We start from the raw sequence: 26,699 nt of genomic DNA on the forward strand, positions 1-26,699 counted from the left end.
TTTACAAAGTCTCTCATAATAACTTCCTGATTGCCATATGTGAAGGTGGGAGAATCAGCTTCCATTTTCCTGAAGTTGCCCTGACAACCAGTCCGTGGTTATTCATCTCAGTATTAATGCTATTGATTGGGTTCTCCATAGACTTAGTCATCATAAGATTGCTTTCTCATATGTAGTTTGTTTTATCACATAGATTGGCTTTATGTGTTTGGAATAAGGCATTTTGGCATTGTTTTTCCTAGTTTGATTGTACTGTGGTCATTGTAATGTTTTCTAAACCTGTTTATTGAGTTATGCATTTGGTTTAGCCTTTCACATTAAAATGATCTCTGCCATTCCCATTTTCAACATGCCATTTTGTTAACTCGTTTCCTATTTGGAAATAAAGTACAACATTTTACACTCTTGACAAGCATTGCTCCTCTTATTCTACAGATCACATCCATCTCTATGGGTGAGTTCTGTATTTTTTTAAACCCCTGCAACACATAGTCTAAGACTGACATGTTGCAACATAAGCAAATTATTTATAAAAAGTGCTGCCAATTTCAACCACACGACTTCTCCCAGGGCCTTTTCTAGGCGTAGGCAAACCAGGCAGTCGCCTAGGGCCCACCAGCTGCAGGGGGTGCCAAAGAGCGCATATACATTTTGACTGCTGCTTCACTGACTTGAATGAGTAAAAAAAGCACTACAACAAAAATTAAGGTCAACCCTGAATGTTGCGTGTTTAACACAGAATGGACAGCAAAATATTTCACCAGCATCGGACAGAAGTTTGTATGATTTGCCCAAAAGTATTGGCTTTCTTCTTTTTTTTGGTAAATGGACTGCATTTATATAGCGCTCTTTTATATAATGCATTTATATTCACCCATTCATTCATACACCGACGGCGGTGTCAGCCATACAAGGTGCCATCCAGCTCATTGGGAGCAGCTGGGGTTCTTGCTCAAGGACACCACGACACTTGGTCAGGTGGAGCCGGGGATTGAACCACCAACCTTATAGACAATCTACATAAACCACTGAGCCACTGCACATTTTAACACATATTTTTTAATGATAATTGATATGTAATAATTATCAAACAATGCACTTGTGGCGATTTGCCCTTAAGTAAATGAAGCTTAATTAAACTAGTGAACAGTTTTATCCGTAGTAAGTACCCACAAATTTACATACACATACAGTTTTTTCCCAAAAATGAAATTGTGTTACTAAAATCAGAGTAAAAATAAATGTCCATGTATAACTGTAGTACAGGAATAGAGTGTTGATTTGTAGTAACTTAATAAAAATATGTCTTTCACATAGTATGCACATCTTCAAATGTATTTCAAAATCTGATGTGGCACAACCTGGGAACAGCCACCATAAAATGTGATTGCTGCCCCCACAGTTCCTCTAGCACCATTATGCTGGAGTGCTTTCAATCTGATATGCTATTGAATCAGAGGGCTATCAGTTACAGCCTGATCATTAATGACATGTGAAGTTTGCATTTTCAACACCACCATTAGATCAAAGGGTTCACAGGTTAATTTAAAAATTGGTTCAGTAAAAACACACAAAATTATTTTCCCTTATAAAACTTTAATGAACTTTAATATTTAACTGCTTTGTTTAATTTAATGCACTTAAGATTTTAGTGTTTCATGATCACATGATATTTACATGATTTGTGTTTTTTGTATGTAATATCGCATGTAAAATTGTATGATCTTGTTTGGGGGGGGGGATGTCAAAAGGGGTTACGCCTTGGGTATCAAAATGGCTAGAAATGGCCCTACCATCTCCTATTGAAGCGGCACCCTCCATGTAGCTAATATTCATTTACTAGAGTCTATTACAGAGACAGATGTGATTTCTTAAAATGTTTATCATGTGTGTGTGTGTGTGTGCGCGTGTCATTAAGGCTACATGTGAGCCCTCCTACTTGTATCAGATCAGAGTATATCATGTCTTACAGTTCATTTAACTCCTAACTTGGCTGCAGCTGTGCAGATTTGGGACCTACTGTAAGTTTATCATCAAAACCTTTATATATATATATATTATAAAAAATGTTATAATGGGTATCAAAATGTTATTATCAATATAATATTTAGATTTTTTTTATTGCTTATGGGTCACTTCTGTTATGCAGTACTCTTCAAAAAATCATGCTTCAAGTGCATTTCAGTTATTCACCTGACATTTATTTTTTAGTTAAACCATCATTTGACCTAGAAACGTGGCAAAAATTTGCAATAATCTGGACATCTGTATACTATTTACACTTTATTAGGAAAATAATGCGATTTTCATCTTTATAAACTGTTATATTTTGTTCAATATATTAAAAACACATATGATGGGACATAAGAATGTACTGAATAGCTGAAATGACCTACAGTATATGTGTGCATGTACAAAAACATCTAATGAAAATCTAACAAACTTTTCGGTTTATTTTGTCTCTTTGTTGCAGTGTAATTATACATTACTAAGTAATAATGATTAACAACATGTACTTACTATATGGTTGGTTTAGGGTAATTTGCATGTAACTAATACACTATAGCATACACTGTAAAAATGTCTGTAGAAATTACAGTATTACTGGGTATTACTAACTTACTGTAGATTTTACATGTATGTTATTTACTTGCAACGGTTTATTTAAAGTTAAATGAACATGAAACATTTTCAGTCTTTATCTTCTACAGTAAGTTACTGGCAACCAGCTGCATAATTACAGCAAATTTTTTTACAGTGTATGTAATGTGTAACAAAGATGCTGTAAAATAAAATGTTATTTTAAATATTAAATAGAACCAGGAGGCTTTGTAAAGTTGCATGTTTATTTTGTTTGTTTATTTATTTAATCAGGCACAATAATAGCGCATTACAATATGTAAAAACCCCAGTAACAATATTTTTAATTTTTTAGTAAAACCAGAATGTCCTGTCATTTCCATTATTCTCTCAGTTCTTTTGGAAGTCTATTACACTTGGTAGTTTTTGCATTGCTATTATTACATTGATAAATACTTATAATCAAAATGGTTTACCATTAACATTTAGGAAGGAACCAGCTGCTATAACAATAACAGTTCTGGGACACATTAGCTGTCTTCATGTTACAGTCTGCTTTGATTGTTTTGGTTTCACTTCTTCTGAATAAGTTTGTTTTGTGCATGTGATGTTTGGGAGTGTGTGTTTGTTTGTGCATTTGTGTAATAACTGCACAAATAATAAAATGTAATCATTATTTGGCTGTGTTGTTATAAGTGTAATAGTATATGGCTATTATTATTTAAAACATCTGTCTACAGAATACAGTCTTTATCTAAAGTAAAATGACATCTGTCTCTACAATACCTTTATTGTAGTGGTTATGTTTCCCCATCAAGTGTGGATTTGATCACAATGGATGGGGTGAATGTCTTCATCGCTGTTCAGAAGGTTTACTACCCTCTGCTGTGCATAATGGGAATTCCAGGTGAGTACATCAAAATTGACACATGAGGTTTTGGCTATTTTTTACAGTCTATGAGTTTGGGGCAAGTTTATGACAGCAAATAAGCAGGATAAAATATGACCTGATCCTTTTAGTTTAGACGTCATTTAACACAAATACATTTTGGGGCATAAAAAGTTAAAAGTCCTACCCAATAGCATTACACTAGAGGTCTTCAAGGGTCCACTTAGATCCGAAAACCTGAGGTCTGACCCAAGACCAGAGCTGGTCCAGGTCAACCCTAACAAAAATTAACCATGGTTCTTTTGTGGTTTAAGTGTATTAACCATGTTTTGGTGTATTGGTTACTATTAGCTATGGAGTCCTTTTCTAATCCGTCCTGTGTATGCCAAAAGCGCTTGTGACATTGTGTGGCTGGTGGTAGGTTAATTTTCATTGAGCCAGACCTGTCAATCAAGTTTATATGCACATTTTAGCATAAATGGAGTCAGTGCCATTTACATTCGGGTCCAGTTGGGTTATAAAAATTGGCACAGGGTCGTGTCGGACTCAAAATAATTCGAATTTTTTAATCAGGGTTTATATTTCTCGATTTTGTCTCGGGTCGGGTCTTTCTTTTAAAAAAAATTATTTATGCACCTCAGGTGATTCGGGCTCGGATACATTTCTTTGGACCCAAGAATATCTCTACATTACACACTAAAAAATGATGTGTGTTTCTTTGATTTGAGTATTTATTCTTAGTTCAGAATATTAACAATTTATGTTGTGAGTTATAACCAAATTAAAACTGTTCATTTCACGTTTTTCTCCAGCCAACCTCTTCACGTTTTACATGATCCGCTTCCGGCAATGCGGCATGTCCAAGACGGCAACGGTTTACCTGAGTTGCCTCGCTTTGATGGACACCTTTTACTTGGTGTGGGTGATCCTTCTAGACCTTTGCCTTGTTTTCCTGCAGGTGGAACCTTTCTGGCACGTGCAACCATGGTGTGGCCTAATGTGTTTCCTGCAGTACGGTGCCCTCTACAGCTCGTCCTGGATAGTTGTGATGTTCACCATTGAGCGCTACTTGGTCCTGAGCATCACAATGGGAAAACAACGGCTCCATCGGGCATGCACCGCTCTATTCATCTGCGTGACTGTTGTGCTGCTGTCTCACATAGCATCAGTGCCCATGAGCTGGATCAACACCGTCACGCCAGTTAACGTCACGGTCGACGGGCAAAATGTCACTATGTTACGCTGTCATTATAGAGAAGCCAAATTCACCACCATTCTGGTCTTGGTCACCACGTTCCTCTCAGGTGGAATTCCAATCATTCTTGTCATCATTTTCAACTCACTGATTGTGTTTCACCTGAGCAGGTCCAGTCAGTTGTTTACCAAGGAGGAGCGGAGGGTCATCAGGGGTGCAAGGAAGCGTGGCGTCGTTCGACGCACCATTATTTTACTTGGGACGGTTTCAGCATCATTTGTGATACTGAGCCTTCCTCGATTTGTCACGTATTGCATCCTTCGTACTGAATACAACTACACCGAGTTTGACCGCAACGACTACGGCATCCTTATAAACATTATTAGTGATGTGGCCAACATGTTGCAGAACTTAAACTCAGCCACCAATTTCCTGTTGTACTGTATGGTCAGCAGAAGCTTTAGGCAGGAGCTTGCTAACACACTGACCTGTCAGGCTAAAAGCAAAGAGGTGGGCTCACTCCTAAACCAGACTACTAGGTCGGTGAAAGTCTTCTCAGTGGTTGATCAGAAAGAAACACTTGTCATAGACCCTGTCCATGCTGTCCTCACAAAGCTAAAGCGAACTGAAGGCAGTTAAGCCTGGGATTTCTACTGGATTAGCAGGATTTAAAAAACAGTAAATTTTTATTATGGTGTTTTGGAATGCTGTTCTCTGGATTTTTGGCCAAGATGAGAACACTAGTGATGTTTCTGGTTCATAATTGGATCGCTCCTTGAACCAGACAGTTGCCATCTCGAGACAACAATGATCCACAAGTTACGTACTTTCAGACATGCTCGATAGTCATTCCGACTTGAGATAAGCCAATATTCCGGAGTAGAATTTGTGTTTACTGTATACTCACTTCAAGGGTTTGGTTCTTTCACGATTGGAAGTTAAAGGGTGGCTTAACTTTGAAGACTTTAAAGGGTCGCTAACCTAGGTGTTTTCAGCAATATAAAAATAGTCTACAGTAGTAAACAAACTGTAAAGTCTCTGGTATACCCAGAATGTGTCTGTAAAGTTTCAGCTCAAAATACACCACAGATCTTTCATTATACGATGTTGAACATGGCCATTTGTGGCTGCAATGAAAAAGCCATTGTTTTTGGGGTAGAGCGCTTACATATGTGCTTGTACTACATCAAAACATGTGTCTCTGGCAGAAGGTTGAACTACATGCTCATAAGCTGGAGTCTGTGAGCGGTTATGGTTGGGGCGCAATCAATGTGACATCATTGATAAGGGATCCCCAACAGTCTGTTTTGTGTAACTGTTGTGGTTTAAAAGGAGATTGCACAAAGAAGAATAAATGGATTTGTATAATAACAGGATGTTTCTGCACACACACTGGCGACTCATTTTCTGATAGAAAAACATTTAATAAAGCAATAAGCTCCAAGAAGCAGTGAGTCACCAGTTCATTTTATAACAGCTAAGGGGCGTTGTTAGGCACGACGCGAAGCGGATCTGTTATAAAATGCACTGTAACACCACTGCTTCGCTGGCTTATTGCGTTTATAAAATGGTTACTTCATATGCATAGCTGAATTTCATAAAATGAAACACAAATAAGTTATATTATATAAGTTGTAATTATATTAGTACAAATATTACTCTTCCGCCAAACAAAGTAGTTCCTCAGAATCAAGTGTGGCTGCAACAGAACGCAGTTCACAACCAACACAGATGCAGCAAAGACACAATGAAAAACTATGATGTTTATTTTGATAAATCAACATTCATCGAATTTATACATTAACATTTATATCGTGCAACCGTTGAAGTGATGATCAAATATGCTTGGAAGCATGCTTAATGTTAACTCTTTTCCCGTCAGCGTTTTTTTATTTGCCACCCAAAATTGATCTTCTTTAAATAAACATAAAATATCAAATGAAAGAACAGACCATCCGCTTTCAAACAACAACAAAAATGTTCATCCTACCTTCATTTGTTCTCTTATCACCTCTCAAATTTTCAGCTAAATGCGGAGATAATTCCATGTTTGTGAAGAACTTTTGTAAGAGATCAGATTCAGAGCCATTAAAACTTACACGTCATGCTAAATCCACCACAACGCTGTTGTGTCGAGTGAATGCGTCAGTGTTTAAGTTGGGTAAGATCCCCACCCAGTGGATAAAAGCGGAAATATGAATTTGAGGTAGAAACTCCTCAGGGAACGTTTTCTCTTTATTGACGAGATGACTCAACAATATTTATGGACATTTATCTGGATATCGCCATTACTTGTGCAATTGCAGACAAATTAAAAATATGATTAAAGACTGTGGTGTTTATTTTCATAAATCAGTATGTAGCAACAGTGGCACAGTGATAATTATGTAATGTGGTCTGAACCGTGGGTTTACCGGGGTATTTTATCACGGCTTAGAACGTGTTTCAACCAATCAGAATAAGGAACAAGAACTACCCGTTTTATAAAAGTGCATTTTTTTTAGGTTAGGGGGGCTTTAAAACCTAACATGTAATAATCATTTTAACCTACTTTATTTACTGTAACATTTACTTACTGTAACATAGACCCTGCTTGAGTTGGATCCATTTGCAGTTCAGTTTATTAAGATTAGAATACCCTCAAGTTGTTCCAATTCTTTGTTTTAACACAAAGGAAGATATTTGGAAAATGTTTGTAACCAAGCAGATCAGGGGCACCATTTACTTCCACAGTAGGAGAAATGATAGTGGAAGTGAATGTTGCCCCAGATCTGCAAACATTCTTCAAATCAAAATATCTTCCTTTGTGTTTACAATTTTCATTTTCGGTTAACTATCCCTTTAATTTTATGAGTCGTTTTGGATGAAAGCACTTTCTAAATGAAATTTTTTAAATGTAAATAAAGAAACCATTAACAGAGATGGTGTTTTAGGTCTTAGCACAAACAACAAATTATAATGTCATTTAATCTATTAGGGCTCTGGACACTGACTTGTGAAATGTCACATAAAACTGTCAGGGAAGTTGGGTTTTTTGAAAGCTGTTTAAACATGACCCTTTAGACCTCCTTGTATGTATTGTACTAATAGATCAAACTACTGTGTCATGATCAAACATTTTGCCTCAGTGTGGTGGGCTACTTACTGATGCATATGCGAAAAAGTGTTTACCAACTACCTTGCATTGTGTTTTGTTGTTGCAGCAATTGTGCAAAAGATTTTATTTTGATCAATCTGTTTTGCAAAAGTCCCACAAATTACTGTATGATTCTGCAAGACGCACACACATGGGTGTCTACTGCCCATATCAAATCCTGTCCCGAAGCACGCACTGTGGGTCCCGCATTTGCAGCACAATTTTCTTGTCAAATGATTAATAAGACAAGCACCATTCAGCATTTTCATGTAGAGAGAGATCATCCATGAACAAATTGAAAAGAAGGGATGATAGTAGGCCTACTCCACCTTGATGAACTCCATAAAAAGTCATTATCTCATTTTTAACAAAGGTGGCATTTCAAGAGTTTTGCACCTGAGGTACCCATATACATGTGCTTCTGAAATGTTTTTGTTTCAGGAACCAGATTTTCCACAAGACACCAAGTAACACAGTACCATAAATGTTGTTCATCACATATAAATTGTTGTTAATTTAAAATGAACGGCAATATAACAATAACAAATGCATTGACACCATAGCCTATAAGGTATTGATCATTGTTTGTTTTCTAAATATTTCAGTGGTTTAAAGGTTTTGGCAGCCAGTAGTTTAATTTATAGTCAGTACAAATCATTTGTTGCAAGCCAATTTGTATTTATTTTCTTATCATATCTAGATATCTTTATGGTTTTTATAAATGAGGAAATTTCGCACCTGTGCATCTTTGCCGATTAGAAAAGGAAAACGTGTAAATGGGCTGCCTGCTATGACGACCAATAAACATCGGTCAGATGAATCACTGAATCATAAAGCTTATTCGAAAGAATCGAATCTTTAAAGGATTCAGACTTTCTAACGCGCAACAGGTAAAGTCCCGCCCATCTGTTTACGCAATGGGTACGTTTCGTTCAGTTTGTAACGCGATTCGTCGGTGTAGAGTCTACCAAACTGTAATATTTGCATAAAAAGAATTTGTGCTGTCCCTAATTTGCATAGAAAGTGTTTCCTCAAAAAAACGAAAGCAGGTGTGCTGTTTACTGTTTATGACAAGGGACAATCTAGACAGGTAAGAAACATAAATGTACAACACAAACAAATCATACGTATCTTAACAAAGATTAAACTATTAAACACTTGAAATTGTTAGGTAGAGCTGTAGACTAAAATGTTCGTCGACTAGTGAATGATTAGTAAAGAAAGGCCGAGTTTTCAACTCGAGTCTTCACGAACTGTCTTTACTGTATGTGGTGTAATTTTGTGCAATTCATCCTCAGATAACTTCGTCTGAATTCGGAATACAGACACAATGGAGTCTTTTCCAGGTAAATCCTTTTGTTATGAAGGCTTTTTGTTTATTATGTACAGCAGGTCTGTGGATGTAACTTCTAAGTGCATGTAGGCTACTTCTGTACACCTTTCATATTCAAATGAAGCTACAGTAGGTTTAACTGAAGGACATTTGCAGTTGAAAACTTCTCCCTTGAGTGTTTCCATGTGTAAAACTGATTGGACAATTGGCTAAATTGTTTCGTTTCCAGCTGTGTTTAAGAAAGGACGCGGGTGCATTATACTGTAAATAATAACAACAACACTAATAGAAGACACATAGATAGTAATGAAACCAATGATCATTATCTATGAAACACAGAATCAGTTTATCAACACTGGTTATGATGAAAAATGGTTGATGGTAAAATAAGCTATATGACAGAATTTTTGAGCCCACCCCAATTTTCATATGCATTACATTCTAATAAATGTTGAAAGGGTATTTATTTCAATGTTAATGCATTAATACAACACTGTAGTGATTAATGTTGTAATTAATGTTAATTTAAGGAAACACAGTCTAGAAGGATAATTTTCTTTTAAAATATAAAATTATATATAAATAATAAGAATAATGAAAATGACAAAAGCATGCAAAACGTTCAAAACGTTTTGAGAAGGTGTGTTTAAAGGGGGTCGCACACAGGACGCACAGCTCAGCGCCGCGACACGTCTAGGACAACTCGTATCGTAGAACTGGAAGTGCACATTAAATAACGTGAGCTTAGTCAGATAGCGTCTACTTCAAAATGCAAAATATACGTTAGCAGCCAATGTTAATCGTTAATGATTAGGGACAAATATGATGTTATTTAATGTTAAACTATGTGAGTGGTGGTCTGTGGCGCCACAGGGATTTGAGCAACTTCCTGAGTCGTAGTTGGGCGGCGCGGACATGCGCCACCTGTCGGCGCCGGTGTGCGTGTACTCAAAGAAAACATTGTGTTCGATTTTAAGTTTTTAATAAAATAATACAGTTATTCATTATTTACAATTCTTTGGTATTTGACTTTTAAAGCAGTTTTGCAAAATTGCATAGTTTTACTAGCCTGGCTAACACCAGACCAGTCTCAAAAGAATGAGACGTGGTCTATGAACCATATGCTCATTTTCTCGTATTTGAGCCATGGTTTACGAATGCCGTTTATTGGGCGCTACGAATGTCTATCAAATGGGTCTGTACGTAGCTCATAGCCAATCGCTTCAATTATACAAGATGACGTATGTAGAGCGACATCAATTTAAACGTAAATGACTTTATCGGTACGTGTGCACGGTACACAGCTGAAAACTATGCAACTATGTATATTGCAACACAATTTAGTGACACTGTGACAACCACAGTACAGGCATAATGACAATATGATATTAATAAATACCACTTACCATTTATAAGTTGTACTTCGTCGACGACGATGCATAGCAGGTTGGTCCTATAAAACTCTGTGGCTATCATGTCTTGCCATATCCAAACATCCTTCTTGAATATAATTTTTTTTAAAATAAACTTGCATTCAAAACTACTCCGAACAATGTCTAAGGCTGCATTGAAAAGTAACTTCGCGTCTGTTGCCTTGTTATAACAAAACTGCTTTGTTGTGCCGCATAGACGTCGTCATCGTCTTGCTGCCCCCTCCCCGTTCTGTGATTGATTCCCTATTTCAGGGGCAAAAAAGGGCCAGAGTTTTCATGCTAGACTTGCAACTTGAATAAATTTGCGTGCAAGGCAGCATGGGAAAACCCAGGCTATAGTTTTACAGGAATTAAAGCTGAATTATATTTAATCATAAATATTATATTGTCCAATAATAAAGGTGTAACAAAAATATAAAGGCGCTATTATTATGTTCTTAGTACTTAGTTTTTAGGCACTTTAAGTGATCTAAATTTCTGTATTTCTGTTGTCATTGTGTTTACCTTTTATTTATTTTTTATTTTTTATTCAGATGGTTGTCCTCATCCTAGTATCCCTGTAGAAACTGATGAGTCTATGACCTTATCCTCTCTTAATCTGGCCTGGCCGGCGTGCCAGGAGTGCCACTCGCACATGCCTGACCTTAGAGAAACAGGCAAAGGTAATGGTTTCAGCCCTCAGATGTCCATCCATGATGTAAGCAGCCTGGATTACTCAGACCAATACTGCAGGCCTCCTTCCAAAGATTTAAGGGTCAGTCAGACTCAGCATCCTATCATCAAACGGTCCGTTAATGACAGCCCTGTAGGACTGCCCAGTCTATACCTGCATACAAGTTCAAGAAGAGACCCTCAGAGAGACCATAGACCGCACATAGAAGATCTGAGTGAAGACTTCTCAGACCTCAATATTCAAAATTTGCCTGTCCCATATCAGCATCTCCGTAATGCTGTGAGCGAGGATGAGGAAAGCCTGGAAAAGCCTAGATCTCTTTGCCCTGACATGGTGGAGAATATGTGCGGACATTCTTCACCAAATCAGCAGGGATACTATGGTATGCCTGGGGTAACTTTGCATTATAATGAGACTATTAGCATTTTAATGGGAAAGTTCACTTAAAAATTAAAGATACAGTCAACTAAGCCATATGTTATTTTAGTGTTGTTTGTTTTTTCCTGATTGGCCACAGAAAAGAATGTTAATAAGTTGGCGTACCCAATAACAAATCGTGCTCCTTAGTGATTCATGTAATGCAAGTCCTTCTTGCCTTTGAAGTTCCAAAATATAGATACAAGCAACTCAAAAGTAATCCTCTCGGCTTCTGATGATATATTAACGTCTTATTCAGCCAATCGATTAATCTGTGCAAACACTGAACGTTATTGAGCTCCTCTATTCTTGTGTTTTCCAAAACCATTGTACCAAAGAACATTCGCAAACTACATCGTAAACTTGTGTGGTTGGAACTACAGCTCTCGAGTTGTGGTTAGAAGCATTGTTTCACGTTAGTATGACATGTAGACCTACACAGATCATGCTCAGTAAAATAAGCAAGCATTTAATAAATATCCTTCCAAATATATCAATATAGTCAAGAGAATTTAAGTGCCGCTTTTTTGAAAAGGGTGCCATAAAATGTCATAAGAAGAAACTGCGATTGAATGCAATTTCTGGAAATAAAGCAAAACAACAGAGAACAAAAAAGTCAAATAAGAGTAGTCATTAGATGCCATGTTTATTAATGTAATAATTTAACAAATAATTAGATCTTGAATGGATTAATTTGTAGGCTTTACTACTCCAACATGCATGACGTCATCAGCTATGTTTAGTAGTTTATCCAATGATGCATTGTACTATGGTAGTTAAGCACAGAGTTACATGATCTCTGAAAGCCAGTGTTGACATTTGAAATCACCTAAACAAACACACCCCAACCCCAATACAATCTGGACCTTCTGTTGATAGACCCACACATACACAACCCAGGCAATGATGTTGGTTAGTAGACACGTCCCGTACTGCTGATTGGCTACAAGTGTGTTTTGGTACTCCCTTTTCCAAAGTGTTTTTCAAAAATCATGCACCCCGCCTTTAACCTGACATCATAAACTATATTGTTGACCCAACGTGGTTTGTACACGGATGTGCAACAAATTACTATGATAGTTTGTTTCTCCAATAATACATTGTACTACAGTCGTTAAGCAGTGAGGTATGTCATTGTATGGAAAATGCACCCCATAGTACTAAAAAACAAACCGTTTTCTCTTTATCTGAAGCGGCCGTTTATGTTGCATCACCTTCCTGCAGTGCCTTTCAAGAGCGCAAGAACACATCTGAAATGACACATTACTGATCCAGACGCAGACTATTTGCTTGATGCTTTGGATTATCATTTATAGTGTATCATTCAGTTTCTTTTGCAGACTGATCAATGCTCATCAGGAGCTGCAATGATTTCTTCTGTGTTGCCTGTATCTGTATTTTAGACTTTCAAATAATTTAATGGGACTCTTAACATTTAGCTCTTGGACTGGAGCTCTTAAACCTCGGTCCCTATTCACTGTATTAAAAAGAGTAGCATGTACATTGTGTCTAACACCTCAATTTGTGTTAGAAAATAAACAAATACAAAAAAGAACAAAAATAATCTGAGTTTAGACATAAGAACGACTGAATTAAGACATAATTTTTCTTTTTGGGGTACTCTTTAAAAAAATGCTTGGTATCTGTGAAATCCCACCAAATGTGTGTCTGTGTATTTTAGGTGATTTTGGGGGAAACCTGTTTGGGGGCTTTTAACATTTTCAAGGATTTTTAATAAATAAATAGAAATAACTAAAAACATTTAAGAAAGATATATGAAACTTTGTAAATGATGTCCGTTCTGATTTCATACGGGCTTGAATAAGTATAACTCTGCAAGTTTAATGTAGCCATAAATCAACTGCACAGAGTCATTTCTTTCGTTACAGTTATGGGCAGGTTTTAATATCATATTTTTATGTTTAAGGTCAGTTCCCACCAGAGGCTTTTATTCGCTCCCAGTATAAGCACGAGCATCCTGCGCATTGTCCACAGCCCAACCATCCACTGTACCATCAATTGCCACCTCAGTATAGGAGATACCACCCTCAGAACAGGTACCTTTTTCATTTCTTTTTCACAATATTGTTTTGATACACATTTTTTTTAACAACACTACTAATATAAAAATACTATTACAGTCCTAGAGAACATTTTTTGACAAATTATCAGACGTAAATTGGAGTTTGTGTATATTTGGAATGATTGACATAAGATGTATGGCACGTTGCTTGCTTATTTTGCGTGATCAAGAGCACTGTCTTTGTAAGTTTACAGTACAGTGACGGCTCGTGACTGCTCTTCCTAGGGGCACAAATTCAAAATAAGTGTTCGGAGTGTCATGTGTGTTGCTCGTGTTTTCAAAATATGGGTTTGTTGCGTCATGTGAACCATAAGCATCAAGTGTTTTGTCAAAACACGCGTCAAAACCGTTTATGATAAAAGAGACACTCTCGTTCACATAATACAAGACACTCCCTTAACAGTAAACTCTGATAATGCATGAGATTATGCGAGTATCTGGCAAACGCGAGTGTCTCTTTTATCATAAACCCTTTAGATGCGTCTGCAGCAGGCACTTATTTTGACAAGACACGTGATGCACATAGGTTCACTCGACACATCAAACACATATTTTGAAATTACGAACCACACACACGACGGGCTACATACATGTTGTGACGAACTTTGCATCGTGCGCCCTCGAATAAAGAACTCACCGGCCGCCACTGCTGTTTACCAATGTTTGTTAAAACGCTGGTTTTGGGAAACACTTGAATCGTAGAGCTATTTTGGTAACAAGAAACTTGCAACCTTAGTTGGCTATATACTTAGGTTTTTTGTTGTTTGTTTTTTCATACAACAAATATAGGTCAGAATAATAAGAGTATACTTGTGTCTTAAGGTGTGTCTCTTTCTGGGATTCTGTGTCTGTCAGGGGAGTGACTCAATAGTATGTCTTTGTTTTCTAGTTTCAGTATCCTAAGCAATAATCTGCCATTAACTGGGCATTATAAAATGTTTGTGTGAACACTGTACTACATCTCAAAAGAAAAGGAACAACTTAAACTGTGTTAAACTGTAAAATAAACATCCAGATGTAATATTTTTAAGGAAGTGATCACCTGATCATATTTTGCAATAACTAATGTTGTCCAAATAGTATGTTTTTATTCATACCTCATTTTTGATTAATGATTTTCATCTATTGGTTATGTTTAGGACATTTGATTCCTCTATAAAGTGTGACTGTAAATACTATGACTGCTGCACTGTCAAGATAAGGTTTATTTGACCATTGAGTTTGGGGCAGGGCTCTTTGTCTGCTTAACCAAAGTCTTCTAAATAAAACCTTTTGCAATTTGGTGACACTAGTTGCAGAGAAATTTCTAAACATATAACTTTGCTTGAATATTGATCTTGTCTCCGTTGAATTTTATTTCTCATACGTTCTTTTCCTTGTAAAGGTCCTTACCTAGACCTGTAGCCCCTCTGAGGCCCATTCAGGTTACGTCCCGTCAAAGCACGGCTCGTATGAAGGAGCTCATATCAGAGGTGTGTGTCAACCCCATTCAACCTCCTGCTGCTGGTCAACCCCAAACCTTGACACGCACCATCAGTCTGCCTGACGACTGCAGTGAGTGATGTTTCAAACACTGTTCACCAGTATCTGGACACCCTTTTACAAATGAGTGCCAAGAGCACATCATTTATCACTGTGTCATAACCAGACAAGATGATGCATGCCTCTTTTTCATCCGGTAACACCCATTCTGAAAAAATGTAGACTTTGAATCTACAGTAAATTGCTTTGGATAAATGCATGAAAGTAAATTTACATTGAAAGAGAACGCAATACATCTGGTTATGACACAGTAGGCATGTTTCCATCCAAGGCTTTAGCACATAAAAAAGTGTACCGATATAACTGATAGAAAGCATATTATCAATAACATTTTTCACATTTTTTGACAGAATTGATTTCCGTTTAAGTTTAGCGCAAAAACAAGTTTGGAAACACTTTTTTTTTTAAAGGAGCTTTCACACAAGTAAATGTTATTTTAAGAAAATAATAAATTCACAAAAATAATTTTCATCATGTGGACCCTCTGAAGGACACAACCGCAAACGATGGTCGCTCTAAAATATTGCAGCCTGGAGACTTTCTGTTTTGATTTGGCCCGCTGTGCTCTGTTCATTTACATTTTTTTATGAAAAGCCTTGAAAATGATACAGACCCCGCAAATTCTGTCCAAATTACAGAAATGCTGATTCACACGGGACTAATATTATCACAAGACCTCGGTGTTCTGCAAAGTATGGTAGGTCATTTGCGGGAGAATTTTTTACAATTTACAGAAATTAAGAAATGACTAAATGGCACCGGATTAAGATCAAAGACAATCTCCACAATTTATTACAAATGACTAGAGGTCACCAGGTAATACTAACCCCGTGCAAAATGAAGCTGCCTGGTAATAATCTCTATAATCTCTGCATTAGATGATGCTCTTTAACAGTATTAGCATCACATAACTATAAATAGACACTTTTACGGTAATTAAAAACAAATTTCAGACCTGATCTGGTCTCTGCTGAGATTTACTCCCTGTTTAGACCACCAGCAACTTTCTTGCTGTGTGTCGCCCATCTCTTTCAATAAGGTTATTAAGAGTTGTTATAAATTAGTAGTAGGGATGCACCGATAGGATTTTTTTGGGCCGATACCGATACCGATTTAAGCAGACAACTTCTGGCCGATACCGATGCCGATACCGATATTAAACACTTGTATACAATACTCTACAGTTGGTCTATTAGCTAGTTTATTTCTGCATCAAATTATTTTTACTGAACATGGATTGTATCTAATTAACATTTAACTGACCAACATAATAAGAGGCACAAATTAATAAATTAATAATTTTATTAATTAATAATAATAAAACAAATATAATAAGACAACATGACAACCTTCAAAGGTGGTTTTTGCTATTCAGCATTTCTTTTATTAATAACATTAACTATTTTTTTTTTACATATAATGGATTTCTTTAATAAGCATAAATAATGCCAGTGCTATTGCTTTAAACAGAGTATAAATATTGCTACTTCAAAAAAGTTGGACTTCTTGCCCCACTAAAGTGCAGTCTGTTTAGCAGAGCTTTTGCCAAGCAGGAAGTGCGCTACACGCTCCAGCTCTATAGGTGGCGCAGAGAGACCAACATCCATAGCCAACAGCACCAAACTGCACCAGTAGAAGAGATCAGAAAGAGATCGCCTCGAACGGAAAGCGGGCTTCCTGCTTTGGCATTCACGCAAATAGTGTTGTAAATAACGTTCAGTTTCTGGCAAAAACTGATTGATTTGCTTCACAAGACATCAATATGTCACACGGAGTTATAGGGGATTACTTTTGTATTACATATACATGTTTAAAGTGGCGGATCGGTTGACTTGCATGACGGAGCACTGGGTTTTCTGCAAAATATCTTTTTTATTGTTCTACTGATGAAAAACATATTGGATGGTGTAAGTGTTAGTAAATAAACTTGATTTTGAAAGTATGCTACCGTTTTATTACAGTTTGTTGAACTTCATTCATTCGTTCATTTATTTACGTTGTTTTATTTAAATGGCCTAAGTTACCCTTTACGTTATCAGTAATTACTATGCTTCTAATTTCTTATACGGGAGTGTTTGTTTGTTAGAAAAATGTTAGGCTAACGTTACCTTATTAAAAGTATTGCTCGTGTTTTGTTTCACTAATGCTGTTCTCGCAGCTCGCGTGACAGGCACGCCGCCACATACGTACACAAATTCCTGCCTTTATTAAAGAGAAAAATATGTTCAGTCCCTCCTTCCGAAGCTTTGAATATTTTATTTGATTTCTACTAGAGCTTTGAAGCTCAAAAAATGGTATTCGGAACAGCCCTAGTGCACACCCAAACATTAAATCATTTTAATTGAACAACAGACATGCAATTCATTGACTTTATGCGGTTAATTAATAAACAATCGGTATCGGCCTTTCTCGTGCTATTGCCGATATGCCGATGGTTTCAAATAAATCAAAAATCGGCCGATAAATATCGGCGGCCGATGCATCGGTGCATCACTAATTAGTAGTGTCCACTTCAGTAACCCTGCAGTCTGAATGGAGCTTGAGTCTAGTTTTTTTTTTTTTTTTTTTTTTAAGAAATTGGAACACAAAAGGTAAATAATTTGCGATATAGGCAAAAATATCAATGGAAACAGCTCAAGTTCAGATTTTTTTTGCTGTACACCTTCATTTTCATAATTAATTTAGTGCACACAATTTTATCGATTAAAGGCCATTTGAATGGAAACAGAAAGGAGACCGCATATTTCTCAAACTGTTTTATGTAGTTTGTCGATAACAAAAACTGGATGGAAACATGACTGACATGCAGTTTATTAAAGTTTTTAAATATTTTTTTGAATCAAACATATATGTAACACTGTCAGATCTAGCAGATTTCTATGAACTCTAACATTAATAATTGTGATCACTTGAAGGAGATGTTTTCATAACATACTCAGTGGACATTACAGCAGAGTTGATGCCCTTTGTGAGTTTTTTGATAAATCAAGGATTCAGACCAGCTGTAAGAATGCTTTTACACTTATAATTTATTTAAATTCATTATATATCTGTTAATGTTTGATAGATTAACAAACTGTCTTTCTTTCAGATTGATATATTTGAAGACCGAGTTAGACAAATGGACATAAACAAATGGATGGACAGTTTTTTAAAAAATGTAAGTAATATATATATATTACTTGGAGTTTTTTGTGTGTATCTTTTATCAAAAACAGTTTTGACACCTGTGCAGCAGGCACTTATTTTGACAAAAAACGTGATGCACATGGTTCACATAACGCAACAAACACGTATTTTGAAAACAGGAGCAACGCACGTGACACTCCGAACACTTATTTTGAATTTGCGGCCCTCGGAAGAGCAGCAGTCATGAGCCGCCACTGATATATATATATAAATAGATTTAGATTATATATAAATAGAAATAGATTTCTTAAATATGAAATAAACTTTGTGCTGTAGTGTAATCTGGAAGTTTTATCAATGATTGTGCTTTGCAGAAGTCAGTGTTAATCATCGTAGTGATCAGTCCAAAGTATAAAGCAGATGTTGAAGGTGATGGATCTGATCAACATGGATTACATACCAAGTACATACACACTCAGGTGAGAGACAGAAATCTTCCAAATAATGTGGACATTAGGGTTTTAGTACTTGATACTATCTTGGTCTCAGCTGCATTTGTACTCAGTCTAACAGTACATGTATTTTTCCACCTTTCAGATCCAAAATGAATTCATTCAGCAAGGATGTCTTAACTTTAGACTGGTGCCAGTGCTGTTTCCCTGTGCTAACCAGGTACACGAATAAAAACAATCTGACTACATACACAAATGATATTAAAAAAGTGTATGATGAGATTTTGTCTCTCACTGTAGAGTCATGTGCCGCTGTGGCTTCTGAATACTCGTCGGTACAGATGGCCTGAAGATGCTGAGGATCTGTTACTGCGTTTACTCAGAGAAGAGAAATACATCGTTCCTCCGCTGGGGAGAGAGCTCACGCTCACTATAAAACCTCTACAGTAACCATGGGATTAATAGCACAACCATGGATATTTTGTGGTAACCATGGTTTAACTTTAGTAAAGATGGTTATTTGGTTTTAACTGCAGTAAAAGGGTAAACAAGAAGCGACAAACTTAATGAAAGTACACACTGTTTGTTTTTAAAGTACACTCTTGTCTTTTTAACCCAGTATTTATAGTAGTTAGAATAATCAAGTATATTTGAAAGTGATTAAGGTATAAGCACACACCTCTGTCATATGTGAGACAATTTATCCTTATCAATATTCAATATTCTCTATTACACACACACACAGACTACACAACTGACTCAAATTTCTGCAAACATTATAGGTTAATATGACACATTGTGTTTTCAGTATTTTCTGTATGTTTTTTTTATATACACTAGTAAACATTTTAAGTGGATGAAAAAGCTAATCAAAGTTGTCCAAAGACAAGAAAGGGTGTTGGGAATTGGTTTTAAGACAACCTTTACGAAAGGTTTTGATCCACTTCAAATGTTGACTAGTATATATCTATATCACTGCCTTGCACTATGGACAGTACTGTGGTGATTTTAAATGTCACATTAGACATTTTACAGAACTCTTAAGTAACACAAGTGATTTAACTTCATTGTGGATTTTAGGGTATTTATAATGAGATAAAGATACTATGTAACCTGATACTAACTACTATCCAATTTTATAACTTTGTATTGCTTCATGTTACTGCTCTCTTTGGATGAACTTATGTTGTAGCACTCCTCATTACATGTCAATAAAACAAGGTTGTAGCCAAATATTCATTATTAGTCAGAATACACTAATTGCATTTGCAGTGCACTTGTATAAAGGTTTCAACTATTTTTTTATCCTTCCCACACTCGGTTAAGTGACGTATGAAATTGTTTAGGAAATCCAGCGCATAAATTCCATACACTGTCAAAAAAGAAAAGGTCACTTGCTGTCACTGGGGCAGTACCCTGTCAAAATGTACACCACTGTACCTAAAGACTTCATATTACTACCACAGATTGCATATTAATATCTCAAATGTACACGGTATCAAATGTATACATATCTGTACCTAAATGGTACATATTAGGACCTTTTTAAAAGGCACTGCCCCAATGACAGCTTGGGACCATTTCTGCACCATTTTTCTGACAGTTTACAATTATTGAAATATATATTCTGTTTCTGTTGTGGTTAAGGAATGATGTTACCCTTAATGAACAAAAGGTGACAATGTTGTTATGTCCAAGAACTTTGAAAGCAAAGAAACTGGATATATATTTTTTACAACAAGAAATACTCTTCAAAACAATATAATTAAATATACCAAGAAATCATGTTTGTCGGGTGCTTTAAAGAGAAGTACACATACACAAACTGAAAGTAGTTGAGTCTGGGGGTTTGAACAAAGCTGCAGTGTTGTGCATCAGGCTTCTGTGAGCCCGGTAGATTTAAGGTTTACAGGAAGTGCTGTCAAGAAAACCAGTATAACAGAAATCCATCACACACACACACACACACACACACACACACACTTGTCATGTATTAAACATTTTATTTATCTCTGTTGTTGTTGTTGAATAAAATCAATCTTCCAATTTAACCTCTAATTTCAGGCCCTGCAACATAGCAGTTTCTTTCTGAAATCTTTATGCTCATATAAATTATGATGTAAAGACATAAATTATTATGCACTCACACGCTTTCATTACTCAGATCTTATCTGCATGTTCCAGACCTTCCTGAGAAAAGTCAATGATTTAGTGCAGCTCAGTGAGCTGTTGCTCTTGATAAACTTAACAAGAAACTTCTAGAAAGCACCAGACTTTCCTTTAGCTTTTCAGTTTTGAGATACAGAAACGGGGATTTTTGTGTTGCCACTCATTGCAGATGATTTTTACTATATGCCACTAAGAAAAGCAATGCTTTAGGATTTTTAGTACACATATAAAACACTATAAAACTCTGTTTCCAAAGCCACGGGAAAGAGTTTTATTTAAAAACATTCTTCTATGGGTACTAGGGTGACCAGATGAGATTGGCTGAAATTCGGGACGGGGGGGGGGGGTCATCCAATAATAGTTTTATTTATTCATTTTATTTAATAATAAAAGACAATGAATTTCAAACTGAATCAATCATATTAATATAAGTACATATGCTTATAAATAAATTGATATAATACGTAGTATTTTATACTTTATACAATAATAGTTTTCTTTATATTAATAAAAATAAGGAATTTCAAACTGAAGTTACTGAACTAATCATATTTTTATTAATATAAGTACATATGCGTATAAATTTATATAATATGTATAGAAGTATTTTTTTAACAAAGTGCTTTGCGTGCCCTCGACCAATCTGACTCCTTCACGCGACTGACTGTCACTGCCTGCACTTTCAACTGTCCTCGCGGCTGCTGCAACTTTCGCTCTCTTAGTCAACTCTATAAAACAAAAAGCTCCTATAGTATTTGTGCATATAGATGAATTAGATACATTAATAGAAACAATACAACGTCAGCATATTTCGCGGAGGTTTTAACACCATGAGAGCCTACAGTATAAAAGCAAGATGCTGCAGCCAATGAGCAGCCGGCGGCGGCTGGCTGCAGCCAATGAGCAGCTGGCAGCGGCTGGCTGCAGCCAATGAGCAGCCGGCTGGCGCTGGCTGCAGGATGACTTAAACTCCTCGCTCACGTTTTATCAGACAACTACTACTCAAGATTTTGCTTAAGTATAATTTTCGGGGAAATTAAAGCGGGATTCGGGATCAAGATTTTGCTTCAGTATGATTTTCGGGACAATTAGAGCAGGATTCGGGATTCGGGACAGCAGCTTAAATTTCGGGACTGTCCCGAATTTTTCGGGACGTCTGGTCACCCTAATGGGTACTGTAGTGTGTCCATAAAAAGAATTAAAGGGACACACGTACACTTGCATTTAAAGCTGTTTTAGGCACATTAAGTCTTGTTTACAAATTATAAATGTCTTGTGCAAAAGTAACTGATTTTAACTTTTACACAAACATATGGTGCATGTTATTTTTCTTGGTGACCACAAGATAGCAGCAAATACATGCGATCTGAAGTGGACGGATGCCAGGATTGGTTGTTTCCGTTATCTTAGAAAGCTGGATGCGGATTGGTCAGAAGCGCGTAAAAGCGCGCGTTTACGCGCTTCTGACCAATCAGCATCTAGACTTTATCGCACTGAGACAGAAAAAGGTAAATCATATTTCTTTGGATATTCCATTATTTTACTTCAGTTTGCCATTTTTATGCAGTCGGCTCCATTGTCTAATGTATAAATCGATGGTATGGAAAGTTTCGAGGCATTTGGACTTGTTGAGCAAGCCGATCCGCAATGTTTATCGTATAGTGATAACGTCACTTAAGCACTCGATTTGGAAATCGATATTTATTTGTTTGTTTTTTTCTTAACTGTATATGGATTCAGCGGAAAGTAAGTCCTCCGTTCAACCACCTTAAGAGCGCATATGGGCAGTAATCATCTCTCTATGTAAGTTCCGCTTACCGAGAGCCAATGAGTACTCGCCTTTTCCTGTGAGCCAATCAGACGTCGCCTCTTTTTCGGACCCGACCAATTAGAGCAGAGACAGCGTGGAGCTTCCTTTCGCAGCAGAAGTGGGGCTCAACAATGAACTGGCTGACCCGGTGGCTAGTCGCTGGGAATACTGCAGTGCACTCAACGTGGATAGGGGAGGGATGGTGATGATTAGGGTTGCCCAACAATGTTGTGATCGTATTACAGAGGCGGGGGAAAGCCACATTGGGAGTGCACATTGGATTTTCGTGCTAAAATCAAGTGCATTGCGTCTTTGAGGCGCTTGGGTTGGGCTCAAGCCTGTGACCGTGGACACTGGGAAAACATCTGCAGCATGGGATTATCGGTTCATGTTACGGCGAATTATGCTCCGCGCAGAACCATTATTTACAGTCCATGCGCTCCGCACACACACGAGGCAATGGTGCACCTCTGAGGAAAGACTAGGATTCAACTGCTGCCTTTGTTTCAATTGATCTTATGCTTGTCCTGCAGAACCGAACCGAATATGTTCTCGCTCCGGATCGTCACGGCAGATTATTACCTCACCAGCCCCATCAGAGACCTAGACGTCTGTTATTCCGAGTTCAGAGACAGCGATGTCAAGAAAGTGCCCGTGGTGCGAATCTTTGGGTCGACATCAGCAGGTACGCATGTCTGTATTAATGTTATTTACAGGTCATCTCTCTAATGTCACGTCAGGTAAACCAACTGTTGCAGTCAGGCGTGCTTAAATTCAAGCACATAGCTTATTCACGGGTCTGTTTTGTGTGTGCATGTGTTAGTGGGGGGAAAGGAAGAAACCCCATAGCGTTCTGGTGTGGTTCCGTGCGCCATGTTGTCAATACGTTCTGAGGGAAAGAGTGACCGCCATGTGGACGTGTTTACTCCAACCATGAACCCTCTTCGCGTGACCATATCACTCGTTGATGTAATCACACACATCTAAATCGTATGAAATGAAAGCAACAAGTCGTTTTTGTACGCCTTTGATTTAATAATCATGTGATTGTGACGCTGGTTGGCATGCTCTACTGTGGTCTAAGGTTAAAGGGAGAGAGACAGACAGGGGTCACTGTTCTGTTTTGGTGGTGTTGGTGTTTCTGCAACATTCACGAATTGTGTGTTGTCAAGGCCTGGACTGTGGGTCCATGTCTCTTAGCACTGACGTCATAAACATGCAAGTGCTCTCCTAAAAGTCTGTTTCTTTTCAAATGTAGTAGGGAAAATGGATTTAAAGTATTGATAACTCATCCTGCACAGCAACATTTTTGTCCAATCAAATGCACGCTGCAATGAGAGCCCCTCCCCTAATATCACCTATGTCTGACTATTAGTATATGGCTAGTCTGACAGACATCATGCTTCATTCATGTGGTGTTAACTAAGGGTTGTCAGTGGTTCATAACGAGAGGGATATGAGTCATACCAGTGGCATTTGATTATGAAATTGGTCAGGTCAACAGAAATTATTGACAGTGATTTTACAACCCTGTCCATGCCAGAGACTTGGCACTTGCTGTATAGGCCACGCCTATATTGTTATCACCTTGATCATGTGCTATTGTTTAGAAATGACTCTTCTTGTCTAAAGAAACAGTCTGAATGTGCGTTATACTTTTAATAAAATATATGTAAAATTAAGGACTAGGGTTGGGCGATGTCCCCATAAATTGGCAGTTGACGATGGTTACGTAAACCATCGCGATGGACGATGATATCGTTAGGTGGGGGGGGGGGGTATTTTAATTTTTCGTTATAATTCGTTATTATATAATTATTATTCGTTATTTTACTTTATTACTTCCACTTAAGAAGAGTTGTGCACTTTTTATTTTAATATATATTTTACATAAATACTATTCTGTACTTAAAATCTATAATTTTGTTATTTACTATCCCAACTAATGTCTCTTTCCTATAGGTTGCACATAAGGGGAAAAAGTAGCTTTAATCCACTGAAGAAGAGTTGTGCACTTTTAAGCACTTTTTAATCTCTTTACATAAATATTTTTTTCTATTTAAAAGCTATAATTTCGTTATTTGGTAACACTTTATTATAATGTTCATGATTTAACATTAGTTAATGTATTAACTAACATGAACAAACCATGAGCAATACATTTGTTACAGTATTTATTCATCTTTGTTAATGTTAGTTAATAGAAATAAAGCTGTTCATTGTTTGATCATGTTAGTTCACGGTGCATTAACTAACGTTAACCAAATTTTAATAAAGTATTAGTAATTGTTGAAATTAACATTAATAAAGATTAATAAATGCTGCACAAGTGCAGTTCATCATTAGTTCATGTTAACTTATGTAGTTAACTAATGTTAATTAATGAACATTATAATAAAGTGTTACCCGTTATTTTACTAACCCAACGACTCCTCCGCGCTTTCCAAATTTTGCACGTAAATATCTGTGCATATGTGCCACCAGTACTCCGTCAGAGAGCGGGTCTTCAGCACCGCGGGGAGCAGCCAGCACTTCAATCCGCAGCTTATTAAAACTAGACAAAGTGAACAGGGCCAGACACATCGAAATTTAAACATGCTGTGTATGTAAATCCCGCGTTTCGGTCGGAGTGTTGTTCCCGTTTTCTTGTTCTTGACGTTCGCTGAATTCTGGGTTTATATCCTAATCTGCCGCTTCAGTGCAGTATAGCCTCAATGTAACAATGAGCACGATCTCGCGAGACACTTCAATAGGCTACTAATAAATGATTAATATGGGCTGTTTTCTTGTACAAAATTAATTATTTTAAGATAAATGTACAGCATGTAAAAAGACAAGATTCTAGCAATGTCAAGATTAGGGATGGGCATTTTCCAGTAACCCACTATTACCAGTAATTTACTATTACTTTTAATATTTAATTTTTCGAATATTTAAGCTCTTAAAGAACGAATATTCGTTTATTTAAATTATGTTAATTAAGACATGCGTGTTTTGTATTTTTCATTTTGTCATAATTTCACAGAAGGCTTAATTAGGAAATATCCACAACAAGCTAAACTTATATTCTGTATGTATATATATATATATATATATATATATATATATATATATATATATATATATATATATATATATATATATATATATATATATATATATATATATATATATATGTATGTATGTATTTTTAAGTTGAAAACATTGTAAAAAAATATATTTTATTTATATATATTTTAAATTCTTCTTAAAAAATATCCTACAGAAAAAAATGCGTTAAAACTTAATGCGGAGCGAAGTCTAGCAAATCATTAGTTTCAAGTCGGTCGTTAGTATTAATTCATTACTGTTTGATCTTACATACATTATATTATACCAAATATTATACAATAACCCCAAATCTAAGCGAAGTTTGAGGACAAAGTAGGCTATCATCATTTAAACAGACTCAAAACACCAAGAGCCCGGAGCAAATGAAAAAACACATCTACATAACCGACTGCTCAGTCGCCATATAAATATCTTCTCAGTTTAGTTTGACATGTATTTGTGAATAAAGAAAACCGTATTTATCCTACCTGCTTCGGTGAAAGCCCGTTCTTCTGACTAGATACAATAATGCCGGTGCTGCGGAGAAAACTCTTACTGATGATGGTTATCCGATTAAAACAACAGACGGATTGAACAAGATTGAATATCTGTATTTAACATTATTTTACAAATAACGTAAGCGGCTCGATACCTTATTGTTGACTGTGCAAAGTTACTAACGTTAACAAAATTTCACAAAGACGGTGCTTTGCTTTAAACTGCCATGTGCAGTTATCCGGTTCATTTTCAAAAGAGCACCGCATATAA

The 26,699-nt window shown here is 36.6% G+C and overlaps 3 protein-coding genes across 3 annotated transcripts in view; all 3 read left to right on the top strand.

The window, feature by feature from the left end:
- Positions 1–3,381: 3,381 nt before the first annotated feature.
- LOC141350313 (probable G-protein coupled receptor 139) lies at positions 3,382–7,625 on the top strand. The gene is made up of 2 exons (XM_073855412.1): positions 3,382–3,487; positions 4,282–7,625. Exons 1-2 carry the CDS (start codon positions 3,415–3,417, stop codon positions 5,301–5,303), a joined length of 1,095 nt encoding a protein of 364 aa, XP_073711513.1. The 5' UTR covers positions 3,382–3,414; the 3' UTR covers positions 5,304–7,625.
- Positions 7,626–8,755: 1,130 nt separating this feature from the next.
- traf3ip2a (TRAF3 interacting protein 2a) lies at positions 8,756–20,101 on the top strand. The gene is made up of 10 exons (XM_073855526.1): positions 8,756–8,890; positions 9,099–9,146; positions 11,100–11,621; positions 13,584–13,713; positions 15,124–15,293; positions 18,197–18,285; positions 18,373–18,441; positions 18,785–18,889; positions 19,008–19,082; positions 19,163–20,101. The coding sequence occupies exons 2-10, from the start codon at positions 9,131–9,133 to the stop codon at positions 19,310–19,312; spliced, it is 1,326 nt and encodes a 441-aa protein (XP_073711627.1). The 5' UTR covers positions 8,756–8,890; positions 9,099–9,130; the 3' UTR covers positions 19,313–20,101.
- Positions 20,102–22,974: 2,873 nt separating this feature from the next.
- rev3l (REV3 like, DNA directed polymerase zeta catalytic subunit) overlaps positions 22,975–26,699 on the top strand; it is a 64,396-nt gene continuing 60,671 nt past the window's right edge. Inside the window, exon 1 of the mRNA XM_073855527.1 lies at positions 22,975–23,526. Coding sequence (XP_073711628.1) covers positions 23,388–23,526 — 139 coding nt within the window. The 5' untranslated portion in view covers positions 22,975–23,387. The remainder of the gene's footprint in view (positions 23,527–26,699) is intronic.

This window comes from Misgurnus anguillicaudatus, chromosome 18 (assembly GCF_027580225.2).
Source record: "Misgurnus anguillicaudatus chromosome 18, ASM2758022v2, whole genome shotgun sequence".
Lineage (NCBI taxonomy): Eukaryota > Metazoa > Chordata > Actinopteri > Cypriniformes > Cobitidae > Misgurnus > Misgurnus anguillicaudatus.

Bases quoted from the DNA above. Each gene is read 5' to 3' on its own strand.
- LOC141350313 (XM_073855412.1), top strand. From the start codon at position 3,415: ATGGATGGGGTGAATGTCTTCATCGCTGTTCAGAAGGTTTACTACCCT. The intron at 3,488-4,281 runs GTGAGTACATCA...GTTTTTCTCCAG, and splicing joins GTGCATAATGGGAATTCCAG to CCAACCTCTTCACGTTTTAC.
- traf3ip2a (XM_073855526.1), top strand. The intron at 11,622-13,583 runs GTATGCCTGGGG...TTTATGTTTAAG, and splicing joins AAATCAGCAGGGATACTATG to GTCAGTTCCCACCAGAGGCT. The intron at 19,083-19,162 runs GTACACGAATAA...CTCTCACTGTAG, and splicing joins TGTTTCCCTGTGCTAACCAG to AGTCATGTGCCGCTGTGGCT.